The sequence below is a fragment of the Aphelocoma coerulescens genome, assembly GCF_041296385.1.
Source record: "Aphelocoma coerulescens isolate FSJ_1873_10779 chromosome Z unlocalized genomic scaffold, UR_Acoe_1.0 ChrZ, whole genome shotgun sequence".
NCBI lineage: Eukaryota > Metazoa > Chordata > Aves > Passeriformes > Corvidae > Aphelocoma > Aphelocoma coerulescens.
Genome location: NW_027184085.1, coordinates 32,791,726 through 32,808,000, shown reverse-complemented (window position 1 = coordinate 32,808,000; position 16,275 = coordinate 32,791,726). Strand labels below are relative to the sequence as shown.

The window sequence follows — 16,275 nt, the reverse complement described above, 5'->3', positions numbered from 1 at the left end:
TGACAGCTGGGCGCGGGCGGCCTCTGCCGCGGCCCCCGCCTGGCACAGAAAGTTTGCGGGGGAGGGAGCAAGTAGAGGGAAGGGGAAAGAGCAGTCGGGGGTGTGTGTGTGAAAAAGTAACCCCCTCTGCCTCCCTGCCTGCCGCCCTCGCCCGAGAGCGCGGGGTTAGAAGGAAACAGCGCTGCCCTCTCAGACCCGCTCGCAGCCTCCCCCCGCCGCCTCCCCTTCCCCAGCCACAGATCCCAACAACAACAAACCAACCTGTGGAGGCTCTGACCCGAACCTGGGTCCCTCCTCCCATCACTTCCAGCTCTCCGCTGAAAGCTCTTTCTCTTTCTTTCTCCCTGCTGCTCCGGCTGAACTTTGGGGGCTGAAGTTTTGAAAGAGTCAGAGAGAGAGAGAGAGAAAGGGTGTGGGGGGGAGGGGGGGGGGGGAAGAGAGAGAGAGAGAGAGACTGTCGCTGCTGCTACAGCTGCTGTTTTATATATTTTTTCTGTTGTTGATTAGTGGTGTGGCTTTTGTTTTGTTTGGGGTTTTTTTGTTTGTTTGTTTGTTTTTGTTTGGGTTGTTTTTGTTTTGGTTTTTTTTTTTTTGAGGGGGGAAAAGTTTTTTTTTTTTAATCTCCATTTTTAGTTCAAATCACCTGGGAAGGTGGGGGGGGAAGGTGAAGGGGGAGGGGGGAAAGAGAGTGTAGCACTGAGAGCCCAGAGGCAAAAGGAAGGGTGCAGGCACTGCCGCTGAGAGGAGATCGAGAGACAGGGGGTGCACTTGACAACCAGCATGCAGAGATGGTAAGAAGTTTCCAGCAGCCTTTCGTTTTCATTCTAGCCTTTACTTTGGTTTGATTTGATTAATAAATTGTGCAGTAACACAAGCAGCCCTGCTCGCTATCGGTGTGTTTCAGCCTTCAAAGAAACAAGCAGCCGGGCAAGGCGAAGTAGGGGGATAATAAATAAATAAATCAGCTCTGTGCTGCGTGGATTGGGGGAAAAATGTGTAAGAGGTTGTGCTAAACTTTTAAGTGAGTTTGGGGGGTTGAAATGGGATGGCCACATGCTTTTTACCGCCTCCTTCCTTTCACTAAAGATCAGGAGCTAGTGTAAAAAAAAGTGTTTGCGGATGGAGGGAGGGAGAGAAAAGGTGGAGTGGGGTTGAGTCGGACATACGGTGGTCTGATCTATTTTGGCCACCACCTTCTGCTCGGAAATGAGTACGCTTTGCACACAGTGTAAAGGTAACCTTTGAGAGCGGGAAGGAGCTGTGTGTTTGCGTGTGAAACATCGCCTGCGGCAGGGAGACAGGAGTGTAAATCCACCTTCCCTCCGAAACTCCTTTTTTTTGTTGTGCATGTGCTTGCAGTTTGCACCTCTCCAGTCAGCGATTGCTAACAGAACTTGCAGAGTTATGCTGATGCCCTAACTGTAAAGGGGAAGGTGGAGCCCCTCAAAAACCACCTTTGAACAAATTTTTGCTGCTTATTTCATGTGCTCTATAAATGCACGTCTCCTTTACAAGTAGAGGTTTTGCAAAGCAGGATTTGGGCTTTTAATTTAAAAATTAAAAGTCGAAATGGCCAAGGACCTAATTTGACTGAAGTCCGTTTGTCTGGTTTGTGATGCGAGGATAGGTTAAACAGCTGCGAAAGACAAGCTCATTTAAGCCGTGAGTACACTTAACATGCAGAATGATAACTGTTCACATTAACACATGGATCGACTTCAGCTAGTGATGTTCAGTGATCATCCCATATTCAATGAAGTAGTATGTTTCCAGTCGCTGTTTGACTACCATTCTGCTTTCAGTCAGCTTTTGTCACCTCACCCAGGGATGTTACAGAGCTGTCTTGTGTGCCTTGAATATGCATACATATGTACATGCACACACACAAGTGTGTATATATATATATTTCTGTCTCTATCTACATATGTGTGTATGTTTATGCATGCATACATGTATGTGTGTATATACAGTGCTCAAACTATAGATAGAGAATATCTGTGTGAATGGAGTTTACGATGGAGGGTTTGTGTTTTTCTCTTCTCTCCCTAACATGACATGTCTTGTTTCAGTGATCAAAGCCACAATTGGAGTGTAGGAGATGCAACTGTCAAATGTAGACAACAAGGAAAAAAAAAAAAAAAAAAAAAAAAAAAAAAAAAAAAAGAGAGAGAGGGAAAAAGCAGCATGTGCCCAGGACTGTGGTTACAGTAACACTGACAGAAATTAAAGTGGTTTTGAAAGCAGCATGCGATTTATGATGGTTCCCATTTACCCTAGAGTCAAGCTGTTGTAAAATTGATGCACAAAAGACATCATGTAGTAATCTGGTGTACCCAGGATTAAAGTGGCAACGAGCATCTTTTTTGTGTGTCTGATGGTTAAAATGGTTTGAAGCTATATTTTAAGTATGAAATCAAAGCAGGATATTACTTATTTCTTTTCTTAATCTGTATGCTAACTATATATAGCAGTTGTTGAAATATTTTTTAGTGGAAGTGGGCTTATATTTCTCACTGTCTTCTATTTCCCCCTCTGCATTATGACCCATCTCTACAGAGGAATTATAAAATGGGTAGCATTTTTGTCATTATTTCAGAGTACAAATGTGCTCACATAATTACTGAGTTCATTTTAGACAGTAATATTTAATAAACCTGATCAGCAGATCTGCACAAGAATACCAAGTTCCTGCAAAAGTATGTGGAACTTTCCTTGCCCTTAAAAATGGCAGTTTTTTAAAATCTGAAATTTAATGGGGCATATGTCCTCTCTGATACACTGTAGTTTCATTTTAAACTGTCCAGTATTAATGAGCAACTAGCTCTATGTTATGTTCTGCTTTAAAATACTAAATCACATGAATTTTAAAACTTGCTAAATATTTCAAATGACTCATCTTTACCTGATCCACGTGTAGAAAGGGGTAAATTATAAACTATATGTTATGAGCAAATTTTGAAACTGCTTTTGAGACTTAGGATTGTGAAAGTGTTTCTTAAGCACATATCCTTGCACACGTAATAGAAAAGCCCTGCCTTGATACATTGTTTTGTAAAAAATACAACAGTGTGACATTTTAGGAGAAAAAACTTCTAGGAGTGGATCTATGCCTTTAATCGCATTACATTTTTATTGTTGAGGCATTTGAGACAGACGACTATGCGATCGCAGTAAACAAAGTAAAGAAGCAGACAAAAGCAGAGATGGCTATTGCTATATAAAAATGTAAATGTTACAGTTTGAATTTTCTAGTGAGTTTTTGAGTTCAGTGCTTTACATAACATTTTGTCCTAATCTTGCTTGCTGTCAGAGATGTTTCATGGTTGTGCAATTGCTGCAGTCAAGAATGCCAATTTGCATTCCAGGAGTGTCATTTGATTACTTTTATCTACACAGCTCGAAGACCAGCCCAGACCTCTCATTTCATCTTGCCATGTCACGAGTCAGTACTGTGTCCTCTTTTCAAAAATCTGCCTGATTTAGACAAGAAAGAAAAGTACTTTCATGTTGCAGCCGCAGTCCCCTGCTAACTTGTCAGCAGCAGGATATGATTCACTTGGGCCCAGAAGAATGGTACAGAGATGAGGGTTAGGCGGTTCAATAAGCCTATGGACAGGTAGTGTGTGACATCCCAGGGGAGCTTAAGTTAATGAAGAACAGGTCTGCTTAGCTCTTCATACTGTGACCTGGTGCTGTCCCCACAGTTTTCTCATTTGATCTTTCCCAGCAAATTGATCTTTTCTAGTACTTTTTTGCCTTCCAAGTTAGTCCTTATGGGACTGAAATTAGCAGAGCAACTTAAGTTGGATAATACAGCTGTTCAGAAAAGAAGAAATTGGACACTAGCTCATAGAGGGAGGAGGGGAAAGCAAGCTATTCTTTCTGTTGTTACTGAGAATTCCTTTTATTTTTAATATTACAGTTTTATTTTCAAAAACTTCAAATAGCCATATTACTTTGGAACTTCTCTTTCGTATTTAATAAAGTTTGTACCGATGGTCCATTGCACACTGCATTAAATGTGTATCATTTAAATAAAACAAACATGCTTGCAGCATAGACTGCAGGTTTGCTTTGGTGTTTGTCAGTTGAACTTGCTTGTTAGAAATGATTTGCTAGTCTGTAATGAGGCTTTTACAGTTGTTGTAAGACATTTTAAATATCAATTGCACATGCCAACTACATTATTTATAGCCTGCTAAATAACTGTAATTCCATAGTATCCAATATTGAAATGCAGTGGAGATTAAACAATAAAAGCCATTACAAATGGTATGTGTAAATATTATGGTAGGTGAAAATATAGTCAGCAAATTACCACTGGCATTACTGGTTTTCTGGAAAACCAGCATATGCCAACAAATTGATTTTAACTAACATTCTCTGCTTAAAATATGGATTCTAAATGGAGCTATAGTATTAGTTGTCAAGTTTTTTACATGCTTTTGCACTTGGTAATTGGAAAGTGGAATGGAGATGTGTTTGTGTGTGTGTGTGTGTCTCTGTGTGTGTGTTTAAATACATACATGGCTAGGTTGTCAAACAATGTAAGATTTCAAATCAGAATTTGGTAAATAAAGTGTAAGTTGGAAATGATTAAGAGGGTCTTTAGTATGCTGCACAAGAGAAAGCAGTATTTAACTTTCTGTATTTCATAGCAGATGTTCTTACATATAATCCACATCCTTTCAAGTTGTAGAATTGAAAACACTGCTGAATGGAAACAAGAACACGTATTATGTAAGGGAAATACTGCTCTCACTCTCAGTATTGCTTTTGAAAATGGAAAGGAACTGTAAAGGATCATTGGTCAGTTAAGCTCCTCTGGAGAGCTAGAGGGAGCTTCCAGATTTTATTAGATATGCCATAGGTAAGAAAAAGGGGAAAAATATTCTGAATAAGGGAGGGCTGAACTACTAACTATTTTTCAAAGCCAAAGATCTAGAAATTAGACTTTGAGGTGGCTTTATTCTGTGTTATGTATCTGTGTATGTCAGTAGGATTTGTGGCTGACTACAGATCTTGTGAATTTCAAACAAAGCAGAAATGACCAACAGCAAAGCAATTACATTAAAACAAGTCCAAGTAAAACATTGGATTTTGTACAAAAACCAAATTTATTTTTCTTTCGTCTCAAAGATGGGCGTTTCTGGCAGTGTCCCTTTCCCTTTTGCACTTTGGACAGTGTCACTAGAATGTGAAGTCTTTTCATCACTGAATATTGTTTAATGAGAGTCCTGACTTTCAGTCTGCAGGTTTGCACAGAACCTTTTATTCAATGATTTAATTTGATTTAATGTCTGCTATTAGTATGTGTTAGGAAAAAAATGTGCGTGTCTGGAAATACAAAAGGTTCCTCATAAAATACAAAACAAATAGAGTGTATCTGTCATTTTGGAAATGTGTATAACTTCCTAATCTAGCCAGGAATTTGTACTTAATTCAGAAGAATAGCATTTAACATGGCTTAATAAAAAGCATCTGTCTAAACCTTGTATTCTGTGTCAGTTTCATCCAACCTAAATTCTGACATATTTTTTTCTAAAAATGCATTAATCATAATTGCTGCTTAATATTTATATGGCAGCTTTTATAAGTATTACTTTGGACAAACTTATTTACCATTTCAGTAAATTACATAATCCAGTGAGATAAAGTACCGTATTTGTCTCCTTTATCTCTCACACAGTAGCTCTCATTATGTGCTGTGCTAGTAAAACCCTTTATTTGTTGATTATTAGAATCTTAGTACACTCAGGACTTCTGCTGTAATTTAATGTGGTTGTTCAAAGAGGTTCTCTCATTTAGAATCTTCCCATAATACTCTCACCACATATTATAAATATGTATATTTTATACTCCAGATAGATATGTAAATACTTTTTTTTATTATTCCAGGTAAATCAAGGATTTTGAGAGAGAATTCTTTTCATCTGCAACATCTATTTCAGTACTTTTCTCTTGAAATATGTTATGGAAAAAGAACTCACACAAATTCAGGTAACGATCAGATTTGCTTCTGATTCGTTACTTTAGAGAGTTCTCTCTGTTTCTTTAATTTTTTTTAATGTCCTACTATGTACTTAAATTACATTTTTGTAGAAAACTATGAAAAAGCTAGAAAAGTTTTAAAACCATGCTGGGCATTGCAATTATTTTTTCATTATGAAACCTAGAATGTTCATAATGCTGATTTGTAAGTCACAAGCGAAGTGAAATCAAAATGCCATAAGCTAACCACTAAAAAGTTTTTAAGTCACCATGGTCTGGTGCACTGTCTGGAAGTTCAGCTATGTTTTTGCAGAGTATTGCAATTGGTTAGGTTTACTGTTCTGCTGCATATAAAACTGTAGAAGTGAGGCCTGTTAGAAAATCTTCAGCTATGGGAAGTTTTAAAGGGTATGCAAAAGCATATTATTCACTGTTATCAGCTGTAAATGAAGCTGGGTGTATGTACAACACCCGTCATGCTGTCAGCTGGAATCATACTGAATTAGTGTTGCAACTTTATTATATTTGTCAAATATGTATTATTTTGAAACTTTTGATTTGTGCTCTTAGTCAATGCTCTTTACTGTTGAATACAAAGATGTAACAGCAAACAAAAAACATTTTTCCCTTTTGTGACCTGACATTTGCCAAAGTGCCCCATGCTGAAATCTCTTTTCAGTATCTTTTTTTTTCTTCCAAAGCCAGACATGTACCCAGACACAAAAGCCTCTGTGTATAGCAAGCTGTTTTAAATATTGTGACTCGACGATGTGCTGTCCTTTCTCGGCTTGAGCCAAGGATCTCTGCTCAGTGTCTGTGGATTACCAAGTCCCTTCTTTATTGTACCTCTTGTCAGCTATTCCTATTCATTTAACCTTTCATTAGTGTCTGTGCAGCTTCACTGTCTGGAAAGGCAAGGAGAAACCTAAAGGCCTACTGTCACAGTTATTAGATTTCTCGGTTACATCCCAGCAACCATAAAGGAGTAAGAGTCAACACTATTGTCATGCATGCTGCTATCCTGGGGTGCAACTCTTCTGTGCATGTCAAGGACATGTGCCACATGTTGATAATGCATCCCAGAGATAAATGCACAACATGGGGGATAAACCAAGGCTGGCACTAATGAGCTTTGTAGGAGTTATTGCAAAGACAAACAGTTGTGAAGGAATTTCTCTTAAAATGGTGAAGAGATGGATTTGCACTAAGTGTTGCCAAGGCTTGCTTGCAAGGTACTTGTCAATCGCGTTAGTTTCATTTAAGTGCCATTTTCAAAGAAAAAATGCTTTCTATGACTTAGAAATGTTTGCTTTTCACTTTTTAAGCTGCCAGGCTAAAATGTACTTTAAATTGTCCTCAATAATACACATTATGACAATTGTTTCTATTTAATTGTTTTTTGATCAAAAGCTGCAAATCTTTCAAATTACTTTAAAGAAAAATGCAAATATGGATTGCGATACATTTAAAAATATTCCTCTTAGGAAAACTTGAAAGTTCACTCTTGATTTTGTAAATGGTCTTTTCTGAGGCATAAATTTGGCTAAGAATACCTAGGTGCACCTACATAGTTTATTCTACATTTGCTACCCAAAAAGCCAAAATTACTAGTTGTGATGCAACTTCCTCATTCTACTGAGGCACATCCTCCATTTAATCCAGCAGAATATTCACATACATTTAGCTCCTGAAGTTTCTTGAAGCCCATCTTATCCTGTTAACCAAATCTAAGTGAACTCTGAGCTCTCAGTTTATATAATAGCAAAAAATACATGCTTATTCCTGACTTCCCTCTAGCTGACCTTTTAGAATGCATTTCAGTTACATTTTTATCAGTAGCATTATCACAATATGATGTATAACTTCATATAACTTTCATGAGGAGATTTCGGCCAAAACAAAATTAGACCTATATGTTTATAGTTAAATTATAATTTTAATAACACTCCTTCATTCTATATAAAACATTAGGGTCTCATATTGCTCCTATTCACAGCAAGGTTGAAAGTGGGAGTAAAGCCACTGAAACCAGTGGAGTTAAAGTTTTATTAAACTGTTGAATAAAGTCTAGTCACCTACTTTGCACTTTTCATAGCATGCTAGGAAGATTTTGAAGATTATAAATCTAGTGGGCTACGGGAAAATTCTTTAAAACTTCCTTATTTCAGATGAACATTTTCGATTAACATCACCTGAAAGTATGAGTGGTCATCATTTATTAATAGGAATTCTGTGCTTTTTAGTTCTTTATCTTTTTATGTTAAAGAAGTAAGGCCTGGCTGCACCTTTTGCTTTAATTCAGAACATAGAATCCAAAGTGATCAGCAGTATAATAGTTGGTTGTAGGAACAAGTGCATCCAAAGAAAAATGTATTTAAGAGAAAATTCAGCAAAAGTAGTCTTTTTATTTTTCTTGTTCAAACACTGGAAACATTTTTGATGCTGATACTTCATTCCAGTTTCCTGAAATTAAAAGAGAAGCTTCTGTATTTTGTGATTTGAATTAGACAAATATTTAAATGGAAAAAAAATCTTCAGACATGATCTGGAACAAATAAAAAAGTTCCCTTAGTTTAAAACATCCTTTCATTACTAGACTGATATTAGCTTTGATGAGTCTAAAACTTACTACATGGTTTCCAAATCAAAGATGAAAGGGCCAGTTAGGAATCAAATAAATTTTCCTGTTGAAATGTAGCATTTGACATTTAGAAAGATGTGCTCAGCATGATGAACCACTTCTCTTTACTGTAACTAGCCTGGTGATTTTTTTGCAATAAAACTACTTTGAAATTGAATTGAGGTATAATAAATTTAAAGTAAATTAATTTGGAACCCCTGATTAGTGCCATTTTTGAACTAAGGAAAATATTTTCCTGAAAGTGCTTTTTCACTCTTTATTGTTAAGACATGTAAAATTTCATTACTAAATAATTACTTTTGTAGTTGTTTTGATAGACTCTTACTGGTCTAACTCCATTGACTTTGTAGTGGCAGTGTGCCAATTTTATTAAAGAAAGGTTTTGTTATTCATCTCACTGTGGAGTTGCAGGTATATTCCTAATACTAGTCAAATGGGCATATACCCCAACTGTATGTTTGAAAAGTTATTATTATGAACAGTAATTTATAGTTTACAGTACAGCTGAGCAGTGCTTTTTTACTGTTCTGATGCCAATTATGCGCTTCTAAAAGTCTTCTGATAATACTTAACTCTCCAGAATGAGATTCTGTACAGAATCCTAGAGAGCATTGTGGAAAATGTTTTGCTGCTCTGCTAGAGATACTAAGAATTAGAAAAAAATAGCAAATACTGCATAAGTAAAAGTGAAAACTTTCAACTTTTGTGTTAGGCTATAACTGTATTTCAGTTAGCAGCTGTATTTTGAGCCAGCTTTTGAAAATACCCTGTTTCTGATATCCCACAAAATATGCCTGATCAAAATAAATGACACTACAAGCCAGTTGGCTAAGTGATTATATAAGCAGTGTGAAGAGGCTGAGTAATTTATGTTTTTCAGTACAGAAAGTGGCATTAAGATTTTCCTCCACTTTGGTGCAAATATTAAAACTCAGTGTGTAGAATTATGTATGTTATGTAACTAAAAGCTTCTAAGTGAATTTAAGTCTAAGCTAATGTAATTCACATGGTAAGACAGCAAGAAAGTTAAGTAGGAACAGGAAGCAATAGCAGATAAGTGATGTGTGATTTAAAGGTTTCCATTCCTTTACTTAAACGACGCTTATTTTTTAACTTTTGCCTTTGGAATGTAAGTTACAACCTTCAATATTTCCTCTTATCTACAAGTAACTCATCCTAGTTTGTGTATCAGTGGTGAATCTCATTTATCAGCTGGTATATTTAAGGGATTTGTGATATCAGTTGATTCTTCATAAGCAAGAATTTCTTCAGTTCCTGAGTGGACACTTTTGCAGTGGTGTGGTCAGTATGACAGTAGCAGGGATGGGAGTGATCTTCTGGTTCTTTGTGGTTTGGATTGGGGGTCAGAAAATAGGAAAAAACTGTTCACCATCTCCTGTAGATTGATGGACAGCCTTTGTGAATGCTCTAATAGTAGTCTTTTAAAAACAAGAGATGAATAATAGGGTCTCTGATGCAGGAGATATCAGGGAAGGAGGTGGGTGAGACTGATAGTATAATGCTGGAAGAACCTGGACATTCTGTCTCTAGTCACCCCAGCAGCAGGACAAGAGAGGCTTGCCTCTTTCCAACTGTGCACAACTTTCACGTTCTCTCATGTTACTTGTATGTGGAATTTCGTGGCTCTTTTCCTGCTAAATGATTCACAGGTGTGGGAAGTATGGTGGGATGAGTTTTGTATAATTTGTGAGTTCCATGCAGTTTTTGGAAGCCTCTGGGCTCTACAGAGGATTTTTGAGTCTATTAGACAAACCTATGGAACACACAGGCAGTTAATGTCTTCTCGTTGTCAAACATGGGGGGTCAAAAAAAAATCACTCTTCTCGTGTAGCTATTGCCACACTCACAAAGAATCTAATTACACTAGGTCAGACAGTTGCAAGAGAGAAGCTTGCTGGGTGGTGGAGTCAAGAGAACTACTCTTGTCCTCACCTCACAACTATAGTTGTAACCCTCTCCTAGAGTTCAGCCTCAAGGATGTGAGGGTTACAACTATTCACCTTCAGACTTCAGTTTTAAATTCAAGCAGTTTTTAGGATTGTTTTTGCTCTTGTTGTGATAAGTTTATAACAAAGAAACACAGATTTAGCTCATAGCAAGCAAAATCGTAAAATCATAGCATGATTAGTGTTGGAAGGAACCCTGAAGATTGTCTAGTTCCAACCCCCCACCATGGGCAGGGACACTTTTTACTAGACCAGATTACTCAAAACCCCATCCAACCTGGCCTTGAACACTTTCCAGAGGCAGGACATCCACAAATTGCCTGGACAAGCTGTTCCAGTGCCCCACCACTCTCACAGTAACACATTTCTCCCTAATACCTAGACTAAACCTACCCCCTTTCAGTTTGAAGCCATTACCCTTACATTTCTATATGAAAAGTCTCTCTCTTAAATCTTTCTTATAAGCTCCCTTCAGGTACTTAGGTCACCCCAAACCCTTTTCCCCAGGCTGAAATATTGTAATTGTATCAGCCTTTCCTGGTAGGAAAGGTGCTCCACCCCTATAATGAACTTGTCAGCCCTCCTCTGGACTCTCTCCAACAGGTCCACGTCCCCCTGTGCTGGGGACCCCAGAGCTGGATGCAGCACTGCAGGTGGGGTCTCACCAGAGCAGAGCAGAGGGGCAGAATCCCCTCCCTGGCTCTGCTGCCCTGCTGCCTGTGCTGCTTTGGATGCAGCCCAGGATAAAGTTGGTTTTTTGGAATGCAAGCACAAATTGCCAGCTCATGTCCAGCTTTTCATCCATGTAAGCCCCCCAAGTCACTCTCCTCAAGGGTGCTCTCTTTCCTTCATTCCCTGGTCTGTGTTGGTACCGGGACTTGCCCTGACCCAGGTGCAGTACCTTGCTCTTGGCCTTGTTGAATCGCATGAGATTCCCATGGACCCACTCCTAGAGCTTGTCCAGGACCCTCTGGATGGCATCCTGGCCGTCAGGTGTCAATCACACCACTCAGCTTGGTGTCATTTTCAAACTTGCTGATGATGCAGTCAATTCCCCTGTCTGTGCCATTGATCGAAGTTATTGATTTAATGACTGAAGACATTAGATGACACTGATCCCAATACTGTCGCTTGAGGGACACCACTTGTCACTGGTGTCCATTGGGATATGGAGACATTGACCAATACCCTCTGAATGCAACCATCCACCTTATTCACCTTATCCACCAAACAGTCCATCCACCAAATCCATATCTCTTCAATTTAGAGAAAAGGATATTGTGGGAAATAGCATCAAGGAACTTATGTGAAGTCCAGATAAATGACGTCCATAGCCCTTCCCTTGTCCACTGATGTCGTCACTCATCATAGAAGGCCACTGGGTTGATCCGGCAGATTTTCCCTTGATGGAGCAGTACAGGTTGTCTCGAATCACCTCCCTGACTTCCATGTGCCTTAGCAGAGCTTCTAGGAGGATCTGTTCCATGATCTTCCCAGGCATAGAGGGGAGATGACAGGTCAGTCATTGCCAGGGTCCTTCTTTCTGGCCTTTTAAAAATGGGTTCAATGATTCCCCCTTTCCAGTCACCTGAGACTTCCTCTGACTGCCATGACTTTTCAAATACCATGAAGAGTGGCTTGGCAACTATGTCAGTCAATTTCCTCATGAGTATGGCATACATCTCATCAGGTCCCATAGAATTATGCGTGATTATGTTCTTCAGATGGTCACAGACCTGATCTTGTCTTACAGTGGGAAGCACTTTGCTCCCCCAGTCCCTGTTGTGAGATTCATCCACTCAAGAGGTGTGGGAAGAGAAGTTGCCAGTGAAGACAGGCAAAAAGTTGTTCAGTTGTCAGCCTTCTCCTCATCCATTGCTACCAGTTTTCCAGCTTGTTTGTCAGAGGGGGTATACCTTCTCTGACCTTCCCATTCTGGTTAACATATCTGTAGAAGCCATTGTGATTCTTTGTGTGCCTTGCCAAGGCGAACTGCACTTTTGCCTTGGTCTTCTTCGCCCCATCTCTTCATAACTGGGCAGCACCCCAGCACTCTTCCCAGGAAGAGGACCTGTCCCTGCTTCACTGCCACTGCATTTTCACTGTTTGACCAACAGTTCCCTATTCTGCCATACCATCTCTTGCCTTCTTTGCCCAAATTCTCGTTCCTGAGGCTTGCTAGGTCTTATGCTCTATGAAAGACTTCGTTAAAGATCTGCCAGCTGTGTTCTACTTCCTTGCCCCTGAGGGCAGTTTCCCAGAGGGTCCAGTCATGGGATTCATCCCACCAAGTTTCAGTAATGGCACCTCAGTCATAACCTTTCTAGCAGTGCGGTGGCTTCCAGCTGCTCCTATTTGCTGCCTATGCTGCATGCATTGGTGTAGAGGCACTTGAGCTGGATTGTTGGCCAAGTCACCTTCTTAGAGGAGCACCCCTAAATTTCATTGAGATATTTCCCTGGTGTCTACTTATTGGCTGTTACTGACTTAGAAGTTCCTATCTCATCTCCAAATGTGTTCTAGTGTGGCTAGCACATTTCGGACTCATTGACAGAGGGCCCTTGCTAGTACTAAGTTTTTTGTTTCTTTTGTTTTACATGTTGTGAGAATGATTTTGATTTGATGCTTAAATTTAATGCAAAGTTATTTTGAGAAGCAACTTAATGTTTGTGAAAAACTTACCAGTGGCCAGTATAGAAAGATGAGCTGCAGATGGACTAGAAGGAAAAACTTTCAGAAATTCTACTGCAACTTTCCTCTTTGTGTGTGTAGACATTTATACAACATATTATGGTAAGTGCATACACCATATTTCCATATAAACTCGTTAACATATAAATATACACAAACATAGATACCTATGCTCATATACATGGTATGCATACAGTACATACATACATAAATGCATTCAGATATTCCCCCTGGACTCAGCCCTAGGGAGGCACATCTGGTGCTCGGCATCCAGTTCTGGGATCCTCCGTGCAAGAGAGACATGGAGCTGATGGGGCAGATCCAGCAGAGGGTGACAAAGGTGATTAAGGGACTGGAGCATCTTTTTATCAGGAAAGGCTGGGGGAGCTGGGCCTGTTCAGCCTTGAGCAGAGATGACTGAGCAGGGACCTCATCGATGCATACAGTTGTCTGAAGGGAGGTGTCGAAAGGATGGATTCAGGCTCTGCTTGGTGCTGCCAAGGAATAGGATGAGAGTCACTGGGCAGAAACTGATGCACAGGAAGTTCCACCTGAACATGAGGAAGAACTTCTTTACTGTGCAGCTGACCAAGCACTGGCACAGATTGCCCATCAATGTTATGGAGTCTCCCTATTGGAGATAATCTAGAACGACTGGGATGCAATGTGCCATGTGCTCTGAGATGACCATGCTTCAGCAGTCAGGTTAGACCAGATGACCTCTTTGGTGGTCCCTTCCAACCTTCCCCATTTTGTGATTCTGATTCAGTGATATACCTACATAGTAATATACATATGTATGCATAATGTTTTTTCTGGACTGAAATTTTTGTTACTAGGAAAGCGTTTCTGGTAGTTCTGGTTCTTGAATAAAAGTAAGATACAGATCAATTCTAAAAATTGTCTGTGAAATTTACTGCACTGTTGAAAGGGAAACCAAGTATTGTACCTCTCTAATCTTAGGAGTACATTTTAGCAAATACCGGTTTCTGTTTGTAGTTTCGCATTTCTTATTTTATTTTCATTATTCTCTAGCTTTCTTATCTGTTCTGTAGATTGTAAACCCTTTTTCTCAACAGTCTCATATAATGCACTGAGTTTCCTTTGAGATATTGAGTTATCTTATTCTGTGATTTGAATATGTTTCCATAGACATTATTTAAACAAAAGCCAGTGTTGTGAATCTGTGTCTTATATTATAGTAATGATAATGAGACCTGCTAACAACCAAGCCTCTCATAGTTCTCTAATTCTGTGAAGGGCCAACTCTTGTGGATATTTTGTCTTGAAAGCAGTGTTGAATTGGATTTGTAGAAGAATCCTTGTAGATTCTTGCCTAATTTAAGGATTTCCTTTCTTTTAAGAAATCTGATGGCTTCCATTTATGATGGCAATATTTCATAAAAAGCACAACATTATGCCTTTTGTAATACATTATAAAAGAAGAGTAACCAAAACTGGTCTGGCATTTCATTGGCTTTCAAAAGACGATCTTCCATCCTTTTATGTTTGTTTCTATTGCTGTTATAAATGTACATTGAAATATATTGTGATTATATTGTCATGGAAATGTTTCATATGGTGCATGTTTGGTTAGTTTTTGTTATGTATCTCTGAATTTTCTGTGAAAAAGCTTCAGGACTGTAAAAATTTTAGGAACTTGCTGTTCCTAGTAAGAAGGTGTTGGAAAAATAAATATTTATAGCTGAGGATACACATAAAATAATGGGAAATGCCAGGTGTTGACAAAATGCAGTGTCACAGCAGGAAAAAGCATAGAACTTCCTAAGTTATGTGAAGGGTAATGGAAGCTCAGCTGAAATTAAGTCCTACTACTTAACAGCCAACTTCTTTGAATACCATTCATGTAATTGCACTATTGCAGTCACTGGGATAGGAATGCAGAGTAAATGAGTCCAGTGCAAACAGACTCAGGTGTTGTTTAACTTGATTTCAGGTAAGGTAGAAGTTGGTGCCTTTGAGGTATTACATAATTTCAATGGAAATACTTAGTGTTCTGTTAGATGGTTTTTGCTATACTCATTGTTGGCCTTCAGTACCTAAAAATCTCTGTTATCTAGCTTATTGAAATTTCATCCCAAGATATCAAGAAAATATGTTACAAAATTGAATTATAGACATAAGCCAGGTACCATTCTAGGACCTTACTCATAAAGAAACATGACATATATATGACAATTCAGGGGTGAACAAACTTCATCTGCAGCTTATTTAGAGTGAACTGATGGAACAGATCCCCCCTCAGCAAGGCAGTCAGTACCAGATCTCACATGGACTTGAAAAAGACTTTTACCTTTGTAAATTCCTGGTTCTTGTGAACATACCTACTGAAGACTGCTTCTACTAACCCTCAGTAGGAAGTGAAAGCTTTTTGACTGATTTTTACTGTCCTGATCACATGTAGTTTACCTCACTTTTAGTGCTGGTAAATCTATGTGACATGCTACAAGCTAACTCATATACTGTGAGTCTGTATCCTGGTCACCTGATGGTTCCTTCTTTGTGTAATTGTTTTCTAATAGTTCATAGGTGTTTTGCCTTTGACTTTCATGAGTTTAGTGTCCAGTCTTAATTATCAGAGCTGGAAAACAGTATGGTATTAGCCCTACTGTTCTGAAGGGATCATGGTAGCTTGAATCATAGTATATTTTCAACAGGCTTTTTTAATGTCATGCTAAAGACAGGCACTCCATGAATAGTGTCTGAGTCACCATGCTATTTATCCAAAACCTCACAGAATTGAGGAAAAAACATTGTTTTTAACAGAAGTCCAGTCATCCTTCTAGTGTAGCAACTTGTAAGAACTGAAATAGGGGAGCAGTTTTACTGTAAGTAATAGCTGCAGGGTTAAAACCCCTTTAACTGAATACATATCATTAAATGTATGCTCTGCATAATATTATCATCTGTAGCATGTATTCATATGTTGATTATGAAGAAAGAAAATGTGGGTAATAATGTAAC

General features: G+C 38.8%; 1 protein-coding gene across 1 annotated transcript in view; it reads left to right on the top strand.

Moving 5' to 3' along the window:
- Positions 1-711: 711 nt before the first annotated feature.
- BNC2 (basonuclin zinc finger protein 2) overlaps positions 712-16,275 on the top strand; it is a 323,583-nt gene continuing 308,019 nt past the window's right edge. The window contains exon 1 of the mRNA XM_069002032.1: positions 712-791. Coding sequence (XP_068858133.1) covers positions 789-791 — 3 coding nt within the window. The 5' untranslated portion in view covers positions 712-788. The remainder of the gene's footprint in view (positions 792-16,275) is intronic.